A 21,189-nucleotide genomic window follows, 5' to 3' on the forward strand; every position below is an offset into this window, starting at 1 on the left:
CCAATTGTAAAATGAACAATTCCATGGCCTACCAACAAAATGATCCCTAGTTAACCCTTTAGAGCCTTAAACCTTCTTCTTTCATGAACCAATATTACAAGCCTATACCCGTTTCTACCCTCTCTTGGCACCCACACTTCCCTTGAGCAATGGCAAAGTTTAAGTTTGGGGGGAGACACAAGAAGGAAAGCAAAAAGGGGTAAAAGGTACTAAAGCAAGAAGAAAAAGGCAAGGCAATGAAAAAGAAAAAAAAACAAAAAAAAAGACAACAAAGAAAAGCCCAAGGTGAAAAAGAATAAAAAGGGGTCAAGAAAAATAAAAGTGAAAAAGGTGTGGAAACAAAAGTAGAAAAAGGAGAAATGATTTGAATTGCCTAAGAAAGAGTAACAATGTGTCCCTCTAACCCTTTGAAAAGAAGTGAATTACCCAAATGAATCAAAGAAAGTGCTTAAGGGAAGGTTGAACCACTTGAATAAAAACTTATCCTACCCTTACCCAAAGCCTTCACAATTACTCCCCAAAAGCCCTATAGGATCTTGAGTTAAAGGGAACCTACATTAGTGGATACTTACATAAGGGCAAGCAAATGGTACCTAGAGCCGGACTTGAGACCTTCTTTTTGAGAGATGAGTAAAAATCCATCAACCTCGATTTGTGTGTCAATACTCTAAAAGGTGAGGTTCTCTTAGGGAGAGTTGAGGATGCGTGAGTTTGGGTTCCACAATGACCAAGGTATTTGAGAAAAGCTCTTTGATGAAATATGTCAACCCTTGATGCTCTTGTGTCACACTTGACCCATAGTTTTCAAAGCTTAAAATGTGTGAATGATGCATTCATATTGAGGGCAATTGTTAGTCCCAATTGATGCTTGTTGAGGTTACTTTTTAGGATGGCTGGAAATTCTTGGATTCCCCTTTTAAGGGTGGGTCTTATTTTGTTTGCTTGAGGACAAGCAAAGGTTTAAGTTTGGGGGAGTTGATAAGTTAGGATTTTACCATGATTTATACCTCTACTTGCTATTGCTTTTGTACAAATTGCTACAAAATAGTCCTAAAATGCTTACAAGTTATGCTTGATTGCAGGTTTGAGCGACAAGGTGACAAATGTCAAAAGCGAAACCTGCTCAAGTGTCAAAGGCCAAGTGAAGTTGAGGAACAGGAAGACCTACCGCGGACCGCACTGATATGCCACGCGGACGCGCTAGGAGATTCAGAGAATGGGTAATTGTTGTTGCAAGCCATGCGGCCGCACTCCATTGCTGCGCGGTCCGCGCCAGTAAGGTTCAGAGACCCACAAGTGCAAGCTAAAAGCCCACGCGGTCGCGCTACATATCAGTGCGGTCCGCGTGGATGAGAATCAGAGAGCTGGTGATTTGGCCAAGTCAACCCACGCGGCCGCGCTACATTTCTGCGCTGTCCGCGGTCCCCAACTTCAGAGACGAGATTTAGGAGTCCAAAGAGCTGACGCGACCGCGCTACCTTTTTGCACGGTCCGCGCTGACCCCGCAGGGGTATTTTTGTCCAAGTTTTTCAGCCACTATAAATAGATTCTTTTCCATTTTTAGGTCAATTTTATAGACGGAAGGCTGCTGAGCTCGTGAGAACATTGAGTTTAGCCACTTTTGGCATTTTTATCTTCTAATTTTGTATTTCTTCCTTAGTAATCAATTATTATGTTTGCTTCTTCATCTATTTCTTTAATTTTTGCATCTAGCATGAGTAGCTAAACTCACTAGCTAGGGTTGTGGCTTAACCCTAGTGTGGGTAATTAATGGGTGCTGCAATCTAAGGCTAGATTGATATTGGGTGTTTGCTATTTGGGTTAATTTTAGGTTTTCATTAAGGATTGGTGGTTGCAAACACTGATTCTAGCTTGGTGGGTTTGACTCTTCTTGAGAGAGAGAGTCTATAAACCCCAAAATTGACCCAACAAGGAATTGGGATGGACCCATGAGAAATGGTAGTCCCAATTAACGGGTTAAACCTCGAGAGAGTAATTACCCTACTCGAACCCTAGTTGCTTGGTCAACTTGGCCTACCCAATTGGTCTCGAGAGAGTCAATTGGACAAAATCACTCTCTCTACCGAGAGGTGTGAGAGTGGGTACAATTGAGCAAAGGTTATAGCATAAGCCCCAAATATGTCAATTTACCCTTAGTAGCATCTACCCGTTGATTAGCCACCTAGGTAATGCTACGACCCTAGTGCCTTTCTCTATATTAATTACAACTTAGTAATATCTCTATAGCATAATTTAGCTTTAAATATTAGTCTTAAAGTAGAAGATTTAAAAATCAAAAACCGAAAATGTTAGAAGTGATACTAGAAGCACAACCACAATTCTAGACTAAGCAGATAATACAACTCCCTCTCTAGCTCCCTGTGGAAAATCGATCCCGATCCATTATCGGGTAGAAGCTGTTGCGACCCGCTCTTCCTACCTTAGTGTAGTGTTGAGTCGGCAGCGATCAGGAACCCAGTGCCAGATTCTGACATGCATCGGAGGAATCAAATCACGAGGCTATGAATACTAGCCTCGAGCTATTAGATGAAAATGAGAAGCTGCACTTGTTCGGATGGCTGCACAGAAGCAAAGAATCGAGAGATATTATAATAGAAGAACCAACGTTAACCATTTCGGGATTGGGGACTTAGTTCTAAGTAAAGTCACCCTCAATACTCGAGACCCGAATGAAGGGAAACTAGGCCCGAATTGGGAAGGACCATATCGAGTCATCGGAGTAATCGGAAAAGGATCTTACAAACTCGGCGTGATGGAAGGCGAACAATAGCCAAAATATTGGAATGGATCACTACTCAAACGATATTATTGTTGAGGTATGACCTTCTCCCTTTTTTCCCATTTGTATTTGAGACTAACTTATTGCAGGTGTTCAATCTAAGACGTCAAGAGAACCCTTCTACACAAAGACCTTAGGTTTTAAAGCATGCATTGCACTCTTTTTCCCTTAGATCGGGTTTTATCCCAAATGGGTTTTTCCGGCGAGGTTTTTAACGAGGCAACAACTATGTGCTACCTAAGGATAACCCAACAGTATCCAATGCTTCTTTTCAATCAACCTCGAATACTGGGGGGCATCACCCTCGGAGGTTATATTTTCGAGAAAAATACTTCACGCCAAAAAGGGTCTCGATAGGAAAACTTTATAATGGGCAAAACGGTCGGATGAACCGTGTCCATATAGAATAGTCAAGTCCCGATGTAAAAACATGTACGCATGTATGAATTATTCAAAGAAACATTCTTTTTATATCAAACACTTTGTGTCTCAAAGAAATTTGCTACTATACGAACTCCATACTTGTGATTCTGTGAAAAATGGCTCAAGGGACAAAACGCAAATACACCTCGAATACTCGGGGACTGTCATCGACAGTCAACACGTTCGAGTTATCTAAACTCAGATTCATAAGACCTCAAAGAGGCACCCCTCGACGTAAAGGCCAAGCCATCATACTCAGGGACTAACATTTCGAACAAGTTCGAAATGTTATTGGGAAATAAGTCCAAAAGGCTTACCCGAAGGCTACGTCCATACTAAAGGTTACGGCTAAAATAAAGGCTACGACCTAAATAACGCGGCTTGGAGACATCCGAATCCCGCAACAAAAACAGGCCTTCTAATTCTCTTAAAACCGGTTAATAAAGGCTACCCTCGGCAAAATAATCAAAGGGCTTCGATAAAACCGGCCCTCAAAAAACCTTTAGAGGTATCAAATTATTCAAACACAACCTTATGCTAAGGCACAAAAAACAAAAGGGTTTTGATCGACACTAAACCCTCAAAAAATCCAATGGGTAAAAAATGCATGCCAAGGCATAAAGAAATTTTTACTAAGTCTTTTAAGCCGAAAAGGGAAAATAATAGCCATCTCTTAGAGGCCATAATGGCCCGATCTAAAAGATCCTAAGGGCCGATACAGTCAGGGTTCGAGATCTTGTTCTCACCCGATCCGTATCCAAGGGTTCGATTATCCCGAGCCCAAATAAACAATAACTTGATTATGGCTCGGGGACTCACTATTATACGGCACAAGCCCTTAAGGGTCTATGCCCCGAAGTTAGAACTTTATTCGAACTCGACCACGGCAACTTCAAAGAAGCCATCTGAGACAAAATCTCGAACAAACTGTTCAAAGAATGAAATTATTACAAGAATTTTGTAAGGCAAGAAACATTGAGAAAACATTCAAGGAAATTCTTCTTTTATACACTTGAAAAAGGATACGTACAAGAGACCGACAAAAGGTCTTACAAAAAGAAAAATACAAAAAGAGAAAGAAAAATCCAATCTATGCTCAAGGCTGGTCTCTCCCTCGGGAGCAACTTCCTCTTCGGGCCCATCTTCATTGTCGGACCCGCCTTGACTGCCTTCATCATCGTCGTCGGAGGAGGAGGAGACGAGAAATTTGGCATCAGCTTCGAGCGCCTTTTCTTGAGCTATCTCTTCGGTGAGGTCGAAACCTCGAGCATGGATTTCTTCGAGGGTCACCCTCCGAGATTGGCACTTGGCCAAATCATTGCTCCGTTTCTTCTGGTCGGAGGCTTCCCTTGGCTCCATTTGAGCAGCCTCAGCATTCCTCAAGTACACGGCAATGGTTTTATCAACCGTGGCTTTCGTCTTCTCGACCTCAGCCCTGGCTTTAGCAACCTCAGCCCCGGCTTCGGAAGTTTGACCTCGAGCTCGTCGATCTTTTTGGCCTGGGCCGAATTTTTCTCTTTAGCACCCCGAAGCTGGGTCTCAACCGATACTAGTTTGGCTAGATCAGCCTCTTTCTCAGCAGCAAGCTGGTCCATATTTTCCTTCCACCGGTTGCAGTCGGCCTTAACCTGATCGACCTCCCCTTGAAGCAGCCCGATCATCTCCAGTTTTCGCTGCAGCTAAGACACTGAAGTGTTAGCCTCCACAGTTGGGTCGAGTAGACCATACTCTTTCAAAATGACAGTTACCTGCTTGTCTGGCTCGACCTCATTTTTACGAGCCTTGGCCAAGTCTGCCCGGAGGTCCTTGAGCTCCTCCTCCTTTTGACTGCAAAGGAACTTCAGGGCCTTCCCTTCAACCAGGTCTTCTTGAGCTCGACATCGCATTGGCACAGGTCGGCCCTAAACCTGGTAAAGGCCTACGCAGAAAAAGAGATATCAGTTAGTATAAAGGGAGAAGAAGAAATTGCAACATAGGAATTAATACTTACTTGAGAGTAAAGACGTTGAGCCTCTTCAAAGAGAGTAGATGCATCGTTGAGATCGGCGGCATCATCGACCCCAGTAAAGCAATCCCGAAAAGGATCATATTCACCGGGGACTCCGCTTAAGTCAGGCATTCGCAGATCTCGGGCTTCCCTTATTGCCTCCTCGGAATAAGCCGGTAGAGGAGGAGAGTGACTGATTGTTATGGCCCCGAGCAAATTGCTCGGAGCGCTCAGTTCAGCTATGGGGATTTCAGAACTTGTCCTCTTTGGTGTGTTTGTTGATGGTCGAGGAACAATCTCGACCTCGGGTGATTCACGGTCTTTGCCCATGTCCGTCTTCAGAGTCTCCTCACCACGAGGCAGGGTCTCCGGTTCGGAGGACTTGGCGGCTTGGGCTAGTTTCCTTGTTCGGGTCATCAGCGCCAATTCTTCGCCCTCGTCTTCTTCTTCATCATTCAGCTGGTGGACTGAGTCTATGTCCACATGGATAAGATTCCTCCTGCGTCTTCGAGTAGGACCCCTTCTGTCTTGGGGGTCTTCGGGCTTCGAAACCCTTTTTCTCTTATTATCTTTTCCCGATTTCGGAATCGGGGACTCGGTCTCCTCCCCGGGCGGTGCTGGCCTTATTTCAGAGACTTCCCCAATGCCTACATGAATGAAAAATAGGTATGAGTAAAGTAACGTATCCAGTAAAGGGGGAAGCATTGAAAACTTGTGAGGGGAACTTACCGTGGTATTTGGCTTCCCATCTGCCCCTCACCAAGTCATGCCATCGGCTCTCGTCATGCGAGGAGGTCGCATCTAGTTTACGGATCCAGTCCTCGAGGTCGGCGAACACATGAGGCATCCAAGCAACCACTGCAAAAAAGATGAAGGCATCACACAATGCGAAAATAGAATGCAAGAAGCTACTAGGGAAAAACTTCACTTACGATCGGGGTTCCACTTCTCTAGGAACGGCATTTTCCCCTCCGGGATGACGCAGAGGTCCTCACTCATAAGAACCAGCTCATCCAGCCCCGGTTCTTATCCTCGTCATTGCCAGCAAAGAAGGCCTTAGTTGATCGGCGTTGAAGCTTGATCAACCCTCGGAAAAGATAAGGCCGATACAATCGAATGAGGTGATTGAGGGTGAACTCTAGCCCCTCGTCCTTGCTGGAGAAATAGCGAAGCATGATCACTATACGCCAGAAAAAAGGGTGGATCTGGCCAAGGGTGACCTGATACCTCTTGCAGAAACTGATAACAATTGGATCGAGGGAACCCAACGTGAAGGGGTAAGTGTACCCACTTAAGAACCCCTCCATATTAGTAGTGATACTCTCCTCGGGAGCAGGGATCTGTACCACGACCTTGTCCCCCCAGCCACAGTCCTTTTTCATGGCCTTGAGGTGCTTCTCCGTTATCGAGCAAATATACCTCGATACATGCTCGCATCGACCAGGAATCGCGGGGGGATTTTCAACTTTGAAGTCTTTCTTTATGACAAAGGGGCCGGGAATAATCTCGTGAAGGGTCGGCGCTTTATCACCGGCCGGCCGGAAAGAGGAGGAGGAAGCTTTCTCCTTTTGAGGAACTGTTTTGGAGGTTTTTGCCATTGAATCGAGTTCGAGGAAGCGGAAATAGGCGAAGCTTGATATCTTTTGGCACTAAAAGGGCGAGAATAACAGGTAGTGAGAGAGGAAGATGAAGAGGGGAAGAGATAAAGGAAGTTTGAAGGTGGTTTGAAGATGGAAGTAAAGTTTTTTATTCGAATTTGAGCCTTGTATTTATAGGCAAGCGGCGACGGTTCGACGGCGCTAGTGGCTGACCACCACTAGTGAAGCATTTAATGTTTTGGGGAAGCGAACCGACGGGACGTTTCGGTCACTTCGAGCGCCTACGTCACGAGAATGATGTCATCATCAAGGACTCCAAAAAATCGAGGCTCAAGTCATTTCTTATTATTTTATTCTAAGAAACGCGGGGACTATCTTATACGTTCAAAATCAGGTGTCCCCGATTTTGTAGGCTCGAGGGGTCGCATCGAGAACAAGTTCAATGTGGATCGGGCTCGAGCCCGATGGCAGAATACAAGACTTGAAGATCGAAGTGCTCGATGATCACTAGGGCCGAGTATGACCGACCTCGAGATAGTACCGTTATTATTTTATAACAGAAAGAGCGAGATTCCCGCGGTGGCCCTAAGATCACGATGTAAATTCCGAAACGAATTTGTACTAGGCGGTTAGACAGTTGTATAAAAAGATTCCCTACTGTAATTAGAAAGGTACCTTATTTAGAATTCCCCTACTATATAAAGGGGATCCTAATCAATTGTAACGCATCAATCATTGACAAGAGGATATACATACATCACTTTCTTGCTTACTGCTCATCTGAATCTCATTGTTATTATTTTATTATTCTTATTCACCTACCTCGAGGTTGCCATAGCTCGAGGGCTAGACTTGCTTACATACTGGTTTGACTTGCTTACTCTTTAATTTATACACTTGATTCCTTTTTATCAGTTAGTATTGGATTAAATCACACATCTTTAAACCACAATACAAGTTTAATTGTTACCCAGATTTTAGGGTAAACAATATTAATAATTATTTCTATTACTACTTAGTAGCTTTTTAATTATATTTTCAGGAACTTTGTCCTTGTCATTTATTAACTCAATATCCCTTTATTGAAATTATGTTGGATTTGAGGGGTGGAGGGGGGGGGGGGAATACATGAAGTACAAATATAAATCAAATTGCAAACTTTTGTGTGGAAAAGGAAGCTAAGCCGCTAAAGCTGCCTTTATGTGTTTATAAATTTACAAACTCTTCTATGAGAAAGAGGTTGCCAATAATTACGAATACAACATCCCAGTGTAATTTCACAAGTGGGACAATAATCCCAAATCATTCCGATATTTTATGAAATTCAAAATATGGTAGCATACAAATGTTCAACATGCATTGCTTCTTGTGCACTTTGGTCTGTATGCCTGAAGTTGTTCCGAAGTGTTAAACTTACAAATTATTATACATTGTGGCTATGACTTAAATGATGATCCAAAAATTGGCTGTGCATGCACTTCCCCCCATGATCTACACGTTCAAAGGGGAACATTGGACTTTACTGGGCCTTAACCTCCAATAGATAAAGTAGAACTGACACCAAATAGTGCTGCTATATAAAAATGAGAATTTTTCATAAAGCACCATCTTTTAGTCCTAATTAGCCATTTATAGATACCATTTGCTATATTACGTTTTATAGATACCTTTTATGTTTTTATACAATGTATTTCATGTATTTAAGTTGTTGTATTCATTAATACAACAAAAAAAATAGGCGTAAAGGAACTCCAGCTAAGTGTTATCTGTATTTAACTGTATTCAAGCGCAATTAATGGGAAATACAGTAACGTTTTTGCGCAAATTCTGGGAACTTAAACTTGTTAAAAACGGAAGGAAATCAAATCACATGATAGTCTCCTAATTTAACTCAAAGAACTAAAACGAGTACACATTAATCTGTATTCTGCTCAAAGAAAGCAACTCAGAAACGTGAAAAGAAGGAAAAACCAGAGCAACATCTGATCGAACTTCTTCAATTCTCTTCTCCTTTTTTTCTGTTGATACAAATTATATACAAAATAAGGTATAGTTGCTCTATACATATGGCAAGTTTAACAGTTTTGTTGCGTCATTCTGGCAAGTGTAACGATGAGGGCAATTATATCGATTTTTCAATTGAGGGAATACTGATTAAGGAGTATGCCTCCTTTAATGATCTAGTTGCTTCAATTTCTAATCAACTGGGTATAGATTGGAGCACAAAGACCATTAAAATACAATACAAAGTAGAAGGAAATTGCACGCCAATGGAAATACACAATGATATGGGTTACAGAGTGTATGTAGAATTGAAATAAGAGAACAGAGAATTTGGGATGTATCCTTTGTGCATAACAACTATCGAAAAAGAGCTTATATCCGGAGGTAGTTTAAATCAAGGCGACATTGTGCAAATAGACGAAGCAGTTCAAAGGAACGATTCCGATACAGATGATACACTGGCTATAGAATTTGTCAATTCAGGAGAAGCGATTGGAGTGTTCGAACTCCACAAGGATTTGATAATTCAAAAACTAATCAAAAGGAGGTTATGGCTGGACAAGTTTATAAGGATAAGACTGATTTGAAAGAGGTGATGGAGAATTATGCTATAGCTCAAAGGTTTCAATTCCGGGTTGATCGGTCTAATGCTGTCAGGTTTGCATGTATTTAAATTTTTGTTTCCTTTGTATTTTCCATTATTGATTCGCGCCGTTTGTTTAACGTAGTTGTATTTATGCGTATTTGTGTATTTCGTCCTGATGATCACAGATGAAAACATATGTTTGTTTAGGGTCCTTAAATACATGTATTCAAATGTATTTTACTGGTGTAAAAACACAACAGTGGCTCTAATTATTTTTTATTTGTCTACTGTGGTATTAAGTGTTTGCATATACATACAAGTGTATTCAGTTGTATTCATTGTGTTTAAACGCATATAACTATAATGGAATTCAGTATATATATGTCAGATTGTATTTGTCTGTGTATGAGCTGTATTTTTTGTAAACAATAATACAACTGAATATATTTTTCTGAATTAGTGGCATGAATACTGTCATTGTTGTATATATTTTTAGTTATTTTCTGAATTAGTGGCATGAATACAACTGAATACAATCATTTTTAAGTAGAACTACCATTAATATATATGAATACAACTATATTCAAGCACATAAAAGACATATTTTTCCATAGATCTGATATGAATAAAACTGAATATAACTAAAAACATGCTGAAAAAACAATTGGAATACATCAGAATACAACTAGCTATATGATATGTAATTTTTATATGTATTGTGAATACGTATGATTCTAATGCTTTTGTTAGCATACTGTTGCCTAAAGTACAGCAGACTTTTGATAAGTTCTGCACTTCTGCAGTTGATATTTTGCTGGTCTAAATATATGATGTATTCTTATATATGCAAATATTTCAGTTGTATGTAACTTATTAATTCAGCATTATACATTTGGTAATTCAGGTAAATGTGTTCAAAACTTATATTTTTATTTTTAAATGTAGGTGGTACCATCAAGTGAATACTTACATACCGTTAACGATGGTGGGAGGAATTACACAGTCTGCCTGTTAGAGAGAAAATGTGTTTGTGGGAGGTTCCAAATTGATAAATTGCCATGCCCACATGCTTGGGGTGTATTGAAGAGCAAGTTTCTAATGCCAGAAGAATATTGCTCTAACTATTACAAGCCAAGTACAATTGTAATGACATACGATGTGCCAGTGTACCCGCTACCGGATAAAAATGACTGGAATATACCAGAACATGTTGCAGAGTAGGTTGTACTACCACCCAAATGGAAAAGACCTCCTGGAAGGCCAAAGAAGAAGCGCGATAAAACTTTAAGTGAATTGTTGCAGCCGAAAAATCAACATTCATGTAGCATATGTGGGCAGGGAGGACATAACAAGCGAACGTGTAGAAATGCTCCGCGTAATAAATAGTTAACACTCTGACATGTATTGGTGCTTCAATGATTTGTCAATACTTTTGATGACATTATCAGCTATAATAAATTCTCTTTGTCAAGTAATATATTTTGAAATGACTTTCTTGAATATTTTCTGAATACATGAGTTGAAGTATTTTTATACAGATAAATATATATGAAGTATATATTTGTGTGTAACTGAGTATAGCTGAATACTAAAAAACACAACTGTATTTTTATGAATAATACAGTTCAGTAGCACTTTTAGTAAATGAATACACCAAAAAATAGCTGAATACATCTGAATAATACATTTAAATACAACTAACTACTGCTGAATAATATACTTAAATACAACTGAGTACATCTGAATACAACTGACTACGTACAACCTGCTTAATACATCTGAAATTGTGTTCTTTAATATGTATTTTCTGAACTTGAAAGATATATCTGAATGAATGCAGCTGAATACAATTGAATTTGACAGTTAAATACAATTGAATACAACTGAATACAGCTGGATTCTTTTGTATAACCTACCATCAGCATACATAAAGTTTCTGACTTTGACATTAACATGTTCATTAACTAAAACCTGTTCAAGAAAAGTTACTTAGTATTAATACATACTTGACTCCTGTAAGATAAATATGTATTCAAACTGAAGAATAAGCATGAATACTTATGAACAAACCAAGTGAAACAGTCATTGAAAAGTTGCAATTGTCATACACGAACACTGTTGCTATAAGTGATAAGTTTTTTCAAACTAAATAGCATCTACACCCAAAACTACTCAAAACAGTATTCTTCTTAAAACTACACTCCAAAACTACAATAACCTACAGCTATTCTAACACTATCTGCATCTTTGCCTCCGACTCAGTGATTTGCCTAGCAATCTTTGAAGGTGCTTCATTCTCGCTTATGGCATCAGCGTCTATCTTGCGCATAGCATAGTCCCATAGGAGAGCACCATATCTTTGACGGAGTAGAGTGGAATCAAATGTTATTTTTGGAATCTCTCCAAAAGTGCTCAGAAACTCTGCGTATGCTGCAACATGCATTCCACAATCCCTAAAAAATAATTGATTGAAACAATTAAAAATAATTCATATAATTAGATTTGTATATAACATACAAGAATGATGATTGAATACTTACAAAAGAATTCAGGGGATTAAAACAGTTAAATTTAATTGAAATTACCTGAATACAGATGTATACATATGTTGAATAATACTGAATATAGCAATTGAATACAACTGACTCTAGGTGGTTAATACAGCTCAATTCAATTGACCATAGCTGAATACAGCTGAATACACCAAAATACAACTGAATACAGCTGAGTAAAATAACAGGATACAGCTGAATGAAACAGCATGTTGTATATTGTTGTATGCATATGAATACAATTATATGCAATAGATGTATTCAACTGTATGCAGTTTCTGTATGCATTTGTATACAAGTGTATGCAGCTGATTATTAGTCCCTATGCATTTGTATACATGTATTTAAAAAACTATCAATACAACTACATGTTAATACAGCTGAATACATTGCATATTTCATAGTAAATCAGTTTTGAATACATATCAATACAACTACAAACACTTACAGAAGACTAAATACAATGACAAGGCTAAATACATATTAAAAAACTAGATACCACACACATGACATAAAAAATAAGTAAGCTGATTACATATGAATACATATGAATACATTTGAATACATTTGAAAACTTACTGGAAAATTGAACAGTTGCAAACAAAAATAACTAAAGCTGATAAACCTGCAAAATCTGACTCCGCTTGAGTTATTTGCAACAAGAAAGAGGGCCCATCAAAATTGAGAATCTTGGTGGGTATACCTCTGGTTATCATGTTGTGTGGCGTTGAATCCGCCATTGGAGAGAAAAACCAAAGCTTCCTGGTGAGAAAACAATACCAATGGTTATTGTTTCAGAAATTTATGAAAAATCCGTATAAAAATTATAGAAACAAAATAATGGTATCAAAATCGAAGAAGAAAACTTACCAGGCGTATAATTTTCGGCAGTAAAACAGTGATTCCGTATAGATTCTGAATATAGGATTGATAATGGCGGAGAAATAGTGAATTTGGGTGGGAGAATAGTTAAGAAACGTGGGTATGCGGGAGAAGAGAGTAAAGTGTATGTAAAAGAGAGAGAGAGAACGTGTTTAGAGGAGTTATACGGTAATTATGTAAGAGAAAATACTAAAAAGGAGAGAGAAAAATATTATTTAGCATATATGGTGCCTTAAATGTAGGATGTAACTATAATTAGATATTTTGCTATAAAGGACAAAAGGTATTTATAGGATGTAATATTTTAAAATGGTATTTATTTAAGATAAATAGGGTATTAAGGTTTTCTATAAGGTGTAAAATTTCCTATAAAAATTAGTCAAACTGTGCTTAATTTTGTTTTCCAATTCAATTTTTCAAGAAACAAGTTAATATTTTTAGTTTAAATTTTCCGAACAAAATAACTATTGGCTAAGCCATAAATAACAGTCCTAAAAATGGCTATTTGTGTACTTCCCCTTAAAGTAGAAATGAGAGGCCTTATTGGGCTGCTGAGTTGCGAATATAGCCGAGTATAAGTACCATGTTTTTCCAATTTCTAAATTGCATTGAGGGTAAATATATTTTTTTTCATTAACCATTTCAGTTGAATTGGTAAAGTTACTGTCATGTGACCAGGAGGTCATGGGTTCAAGCCGTGAAAACAGTCTCTTGAGAAATGCAGGGTAAGGCTGAGTACGATAGACCACAAATGGTTCGACCCTTTTCCGGACCTCGTGCATAACGGAAGGTTAGTCCACCGGGCTGCCCCTAACCATTTCAGTTGAAGTGATTTTGGTTTTGGTTATATGTGATGCACAATTAGTACTCTTGCAGTAAAGCACATGCTTTTACAGAGTCATTCTGATAAGTATTTTTTTGTACGATAAGTGCAGGTTGAAAAGGGTCCATCTATTAACGGACACTAAATTTTGCTGAGGTAATTGCAAGGGAGAGTATTCAGTAAATCTGTCAACATTCAAAGTCTGCAAACATTGATTGTCCTTGCTGCAGTCATGATGTTCAATTATGTCTCAAGTAAGACAACAGAAACTTTACAACTGATTTTAACTGTCCTTAACCCCTTCACGCATTAACAATTGAGAGTTGCCATGATCTCGTTAATAGAGGAAATTGTTAGTTATTCTGCATAATTTGCGCGTACCTTTGACTAATTTGTTAGTTATTTTGCATCTTCTTACTAAAGTTCTGGTTTGCTTTACTTGCATAGTTAACGACACTCAGAAACAACTTGAGGCCGCACACAACAATATTCTCCTTTTCTAGTCGATTGGTTTCTCAATAGAAGATTTATAATCATTAAATTATATTACTACTATATGATTTGAGCCAACAGCTATGGGTGCAGAACACATGATGTTGAAGGGTAGATCCGTCCATCTCTTTGTACATAATTCTTATTGTTTAACTGAAGTATGAATCTGTTTGTCAATTTAACATAAATCAGTGTCAATTGTCTATACCGCAAATCTGAATGTTTTGTATTTTCTAAGAATGTTACTATAAGTACAAGTGTAAAATTTAAAGAGTATCTATTTTTAGAGAACCATTAATTTATTTTAGAAGATAAATTATTTGGTATATGAGGAAATGAGCTCGATAGAGTATAGTTGGCTCTGATTAGGTTGGAATTGAAATGTGGTTGATTATTTTGATTGACATTATAGGTGTTTAACGGGTGGGCCGGGTTGAAAAAAAAGGTGACCGGCCGGTTTTCAATCCGGGCCGGTTACCGGTTTCTTAAAATCGGGCTTAACGGTCCGAGTCCATCCGAGTAAAAAATAAACCGGAAGGGTTACGGGTCCAAGGGACCGGGCCGGGCCGGGTTAGTGTTATTTTTTATATTGTATAACTATCGTAATTTATATTAATATAAAGTAAAAATATAAAACAAAAAAAAACAATCTTATAAAAAGAGTGTCTGAATAAAAGGATGCAATGACTTTAAAATCTTTATATTTGAAATTTTGAATATTTCATTAAGAATTTAAGATAATAGAATACGATGAAGATGGAAAAAAATTGCACTTATAATTTGCAAGTGCTTTTTTTATTTCAAACTTACAAATTGAAGTTTACATTTAGCAACAAGTAAATTAACGAAAAAAGAGTAAATTCAAACGTTTTGCATTGCCTTAGTAAGTTATTCATAATCAATATGAACTTCTTGGCTATCTTCTGGAGTGTTAAATTCAGATGGGTTACCATGTGTTAATATATCTCAAAGTTCCTCGTCTTCTGGTCTATCAACATCTTCACGTCCCTGATTCTTCGTTCCGGTCTAATCCAATCTCTACAACATACTAAAACTTCTAAAGCATTGCTTCCCAATACTAGGGTTTAGAGTTCTTGATTTTGATCTAAATCAGAACCTCGTTCTATAGGAAGCTCAATTCTCGTATGTGTACTAAGTGTCCCAGTCCCCCCTAATTATCCTCCAGTCTTATATTTAAAATCATATTTACAAAGTCTGCATCTAACTCAATCACTATTCTCTATTTCGTCAAAAAAAATTGGAAACCTTACTTCTTTTTCTCCGATTAGTAGTCGGGACCACAGGTGGTCTACTACTAGCACCACGACCACCACCCTTGCTACCAACTCCAACACTACTAGGTGTAAGTGGTGTTTCATCTTCATTTCTAATTCATTATCTTCTATACTGAAATCTTCCTGTAATTGTTCATAATCTATATTATTATCACGTAATGTTTCAGAAACATGTGTAGAGACATTTAAATTACTACTAGATGTTGAAGTAGTACCTTTTTTTCTATTTCCCCGATTATCCCAATTAGCAACCTTATTACAAACTCTTTTTGCAGCATTAAACATATTGCGAAAATTTAACTACTAGCAAAAATTAAATATGCAAATAAAATAGTAAATAAGAGAAAGAGTTGGAGGGAGTGCACCGAATTCGGCAATAAATTGAACACTTGATGATTTTGCAACTCCAATATTACCACGAAGAAACGTCAACTGTTCAAAGTTTGAAGTCCAATTGTTCAAACTTTAAATAAAAATAATATGATAAATTAAATTCCAAAAAAAATTTAGAGCCAAATAGTTGATTGCACTTTAGGTAAAGAATGAGAGAATGATAATTGAGAATATGAGGTTTGAAAAATGAGAGATGAGTGAAGAAATGAAGAAAATGGGGATGTATTTATAGTTTTTCAAAAGGCTAAATTAGTAATTACTAAAAGTGTTATTTTTTTAAAAAAATTTGCCAAAATTGGGCTATGTTTGCAATCCACCCATTGGGCAACGACCAAATTGAAGCTGACCATTGCCAACGGTCATTTCACTTAAAAAAAATAATAATAATTTCAGATTTATAGCCGTTGAACCGGTCCGGGCCGGTCCGGTCGAGGCCGGTTAACCGGTTCAACAGTAATTTTCGTTGTCCGGGTTTGACCGGTCCGGTTAACCAGATTTTATTTTATAAACGGAGCAAACCCCCTAACCCAGCCCACCCGGCCCCCAAACAACCGGTCCGGATTTTAACCGGTCTGTGCCGATCCGGAAACGGGTCGACCCGGCCCGTTTGACAGGCTTATTTGACATATAATCCCAAAGTGTTAATTATTTGTGGATAGTGAGGTTAAGGGAAATGAACCATTAGAGAATTCAAAATTTTACCTCTGCTGTGAACTAGAAAATGAACAAAGAAATACAGACCAGGGCGAGACATTGCTTGCTTCTTTTATAACTAGCATTAACCTACACCCTGAATTTCCCGTCTAAATTAAAGAAAGTAGGTCACACAAGAGCTGGCTTGGTGTCTGTTATCCTTATTCACTACTTGATTGCTATTGCTGGATTTCTCATCTTAGCCACCTTCTCAAATCAGTGGTTGAACAAGGAGAAATTTCTCCACCAAGGCTGTCTGTGTAACACGAGTAGTTTGATTGTTGTTCCATTCCCAGATAGGCAGCTTGAAGACTTTTGAAGCTAGGACTTCTCAAGTTCTGACTATAGCCATAGGTAGCATTAAGAGAATATGGCTCAGGAATTGGGTAAGAGAGACGTTTTTTAACAGACCCAACTCTTTCTCTTTCTGGCGTAGACGGCCTTTGTTTTGGCGTGCTTTGTGAACGAATCCGAGCTTTTGCAGACTCAGTAGCAGCCATATAATTAGGTACTGCAGCAGCTGCATCATTTCCTGAAGTGCTGTAGCGGGACATTATACTGTTTGAACGGGTAGTGGAGCGTAGGCATGGAGTGTTTGCAGTTGATTGGCTTTTACGTGGGCTTGTTGGGCGCATTTGGAGAGGTTTTGGTTGACAAGGGGGTGGGGTGGCTGGTGGTTGAATTGTGGAGTAATTGTAATGTGATGGTCTCTGGTGATGGGGAGAATTAGCAGCACAATGAGGACTACTAGCTTGTCTGTGAAGTGGACTCGAGTGGTGTGATCTTCGAGCATTTGGAACCATGTTAGAATAGGACTTAGCCGTGTCCATCTCAACGGTCTTTATAGAGTCTCTTCTGTCAAATGAACCTCTGCTGCTGGCCGTGTTCCATTGTTTGGACGACATCCAATCATCTAGCCAATTTGCTGTCTCTTCTAGTTCCCTCTCATTTCTTTCTTCACTACCAAGATCCATCTCATCCCATACCTATATGTAAAAAACTAAGTAATTGAGTGCTTACTTCTTGAAAGAATAGAATGTGAATTCATGTTTAGCGCAAGAATTAAGGGATAAAGATAGTTGAACCTGTTGAGTAAAAGCATGAGCAAGGGATTTTTCCCGTTTAAAGGAAGCTTCTTTTCTTGCTTGTAACATTGATTCCAGCTCTAGAAGCGATCTCGGGCAATCCCTCCAATCATCAGCTATGGAGCTTCCATCTCTAGACTGTAGTTAGTACAAAAGTGTTATCTGTTAGAGATTAATTAAGCAGAGGCGGCTGTAGAGTTACAACACTGGGTTCAACTGAACCAAGAACTTTCGACGCAGAGCATAACTTTAAGTGTAATAATTCACTAAAATTGTACTAATAAATAGTAGGTTTGAACCCATAAGTTTAAAGATACAACGAGTTCATGTCAAAAAACTTCCAGAATTGAACCCATAGAACTTAAATCCTGCATCCGCCTCTGGTTCTATTGTTATGTTACACTGCCTGAGGTGGAAAGTAGAGCTTACTCTGGACTTCCTGTCTCGGATGTCATGAAGATATTTAGAGTCCCATAAATTAGTGGTTTCAGCAAACATAGACCTGCGGCCTCCATCATGTGAAAGGCGAGCACGTTGTTCGCGAACCCGAGCCTGCACCCTAAGCAGAGCTTGCATACATTTCAGTGTCATCTTTGCTTGCTTCCTGACGTTTTGACCCCTTATTAATGCTTGTAGCTTCACTATCCCTTTCAATGCAATTAGTGCCCTCCTAGCCTGCACCAACAAATTAAGTAATCAACTGCTTCACATGACAGGTAAATAATTAACCAGTACAGTACATCTATAAATATTTAACATTCCAATGCATGACTTGTGATCAATTCAATATGGTCCTCAATCTAACGCTAGCTGCTGTCAACCCTGAATTAAGTACTTATGGTAACTACTAACTCCTGACTGCTTTCTCCTTTCAAAATGCTAGACTGTAGTATTTTTACTAATTCTCTCCAGTTTTAAATTTTAAATCACTAAATTTTATAGGGTCACGTTGACTTTTCCATAAACACTAATCTCTGAATTTTATTTTCTTCAGCACAAGTCAGAGCAACGGTAAAGTTGTCCTATAGGTCACGGGTTTGAGCCATAGAACCAGTCACAATACTTGCAGTAGTGTAGGCTGTTCACATCACAGCCCCTAAGGCGTGGCCCTTCCCTCCTGGACAAGAGGGAGTTACTACAAAAAAATTCATTTTCTTGGTGGAAGAAAACTTGTGGCATAACCTTGAAATAGCTCACTTACCAGATAGCCTCTGAATGCAGTTTGGATGAGTATAGCAGCATTGTGTTGCCTGTTTGAAGAAGGTGGATTATTTGAGGATCGTGTCAACCGTATGATTTCAACTGCTGCTTGAGCTGTGGCCACGGCAGCTTCAGCTGCTGCTGCTGTTGCTGCGGCCACTGCAATTGCATGCTTTGGATCAGCAATTACCTTCCCTTCAGTTTGTTGAGCATTTTGTGACTGTTTTCTGAACAACCACCTTCTCTTTTCTCTTTTCTGTACAAGCTAATACCAATTAAGAATCCATATACTAGTTTATACAAGTAATAATGCACTAGGATTAATTTAGTTGAAGTAAGCAAGTATATATTACCTTTTCTTCATCTTCCTCTAGTTCATGTTCTCTTTTAGCCTTTTTGTCACAGCTGTTATCTTTAGTTGGTGACCTGAAAGCCCTTTTAACAGCACTCAACCATGAACTACCTCCCTTCTTCTTTGCCATGGAAAAGCAAATTAAGTAACAGAAACACCAGGGGGCTTGCTTAAAGCAACATGAACAAGCAAGTAAAGAATAAGAAGAAGAAGAGAAATGGTGGTGTTGTTTATTAAAATGGCAAGCCTTTAACTCCTGAAACAATAAATAGAAAGAGAGAGAAATGAATGAGATAAAAAAACAAGAAATGACTGATGTCTGAACTCTGGAGATATAGTATATAATTGCAAGAGTGCTTATCCGTGCAGCATCTAACAGAGTAGCAGCTCTAATATCAATATGCGAGTGTTGTAAGTATAGGTCTTTTGTATTGGCATGGAAAAAAAAAATAGTACTACTCCACAAACTATATGGTGGGGGTGAGTGTCAGCAGAAGCAGAATGGTTCTGGATTTAAGTTATTGTGTTCTAAATTGATAATTCGTACATATTTAATAAAACTTTTAAGACAAATATAAAATTTTGACCAAAGCTATTGAGTTCGCTCGAACCCGTATTCCGCATGCTAGCTCCGCCATGAATGTCAGCATGCCAGTCTAGAGAGCTTTTCACCAATCAACTAACGAGACGACATTAAAATGAGTGTAAGCTAAGCAGCCTTAAATAAGTTTTTCTCTATTTAAATTGTAGCAACACAAGAATCCAAAGTCTCTTAGTATACTAGTATTAAATGAGTCAGGGGCTCTGTAATAGAATGTGCCTTTTTTTTTTTCCTTCTGAAATTTATTACTGAACACCCCTCATGGCTTCACGTGTTATCTGCATCTGAGAGTAAATTTTATCTACAATCATTGAAGCACAGTGTACAATTTATAGAGTTTATTGCTTATGTTATTCTGGTTGATTAAACATAGGCATAATACATAGTTAGCTCCCTGATCCTTTGATATACCTGTCAAGCACGAATAATATACCCAGGAAACCTTTTTTTAGTGTGTCTAAGCACAGTTTGGTATGTAAGAGGTTTTGCACAGTATAGCCTCCAGCTCAACAACAAGAACGGGGCGGATTTATAGGCAAATATATAGGGTACGTGAACCCATGGTCTAGTACTATCTGCTGGCACTCATGCTCCAAGGAGGTTAAATAGTGTACTTGGTTGAATGTTGAGTTATTTACCTAGAGGACCAAGGATCAAACCCTACTTAATACTTTCTTTTTTCTCCTTTTTTTTTTAGTGATGTACTCAATGTTATAAAAATCCTAGATCCACCCAGTAAAATTCCATAGGTGCGGGTCTGGGGATAGTCTGTGCGTTACCCCTACCCCGATAGATTAGAGAGGCTGTTTCTGACAGACCCAATATAGCCACCAGCTCAAGGACAAAATATGTAATTTGTCTTAAAACAGTATGATATTGTTGCTTTTTTCTTTTTTCCTTCAGTTATTAATTGTGTGTGTTTTGTAGTGGGTGGGTATATTGTCTCGATAAAGAAAGGAGAAGTACAAATTGACAAAGGCGTCTGCATGTGGTTATGGTAAGTGTGTAAGAGAGAGTCCATCTTTTCCCTCGAAGACTGCCAATCTAACCTAACGCCAAAGGAAAAGGAATCCATTTTTTGGGTAAAAGGGATTTATGATAGTGCCTTCTTTAACCCGTTGACCGGTCAAACTTTGTTCTATTCTCTGACCTGCTTCTCCCCTTAATTTGATTCCATTGTCATCTATTAATGATTTAAAAATTAAAAAGAAGAAACTTTACTCCCATTTTTAGTGATAAAGCAATATGCACGTCATGTTCTTTCCTTATTTCATCCCACTAACAACTTAGAAAATGTGTTACTAATAATAATAATAGGCTAAGACCTGAATAACACCCCCTCTTGTTTCATTTTATGGAAAGATATTTGATTGCACATGTTCTAAGTAGGAGGGAAAAAACTTTTAAAACTTGTGATTTAAAC

General features: G+C 38.5%; 1 protein-coding gene across 2 annotated transcripts; it reads right to left on the reverse strand.

The window, feature by feature from the left end:
* On the reverse strand, positions 16,501-19,848 carry LOC109212912 (protein IQ-DOMAIN 1-like). 2 transcript variants are annotated; one of them, XM_019376651.1, is made up of 6 exons: positions 19,777-19,848; positions 19,167-19,421; positions 18,815-19,069; positions 18,043-18,288; positions 17,614-17,751; positions 16,501-17,514 (listed from the first exon to the last, which is right to left on the reverse strand). In XM_019376651.1, exons 1-6 carry the CDS (start codon positions 19,813-19,815, stop codon positions 16,723-16,725), a joined length of 1,725 nt encoding a protein of 574 aa, XP_019232196.1. In that variant the 5' UTR covers positions 19,816-19,848; the 3' UTR covers positions 16,501-16,722. The 2 variants fall into 2 exon arrangements, with proteins under 2 accessions (XP_019232196.1, XP_019232189.1); XM_019376644.1 differs by having other exon boundaries at positions 19,753-19,818.

This window comes from Nicotiana attenuata, chromosome 2, assembly GCF_001879085.1.
Source record: "Nicotiana attenuata strain UT chromosome 2, NIATTr2, whole genome shotgun sequence".
Classification (NCBI taxonomy): domain Eukaryota; kingdom Viridiplantae; phylum Streptophyta; class Magnoliopsida; order Solanales; family Solanaceae; genus Nicotiana; species Nicotiana attenuata.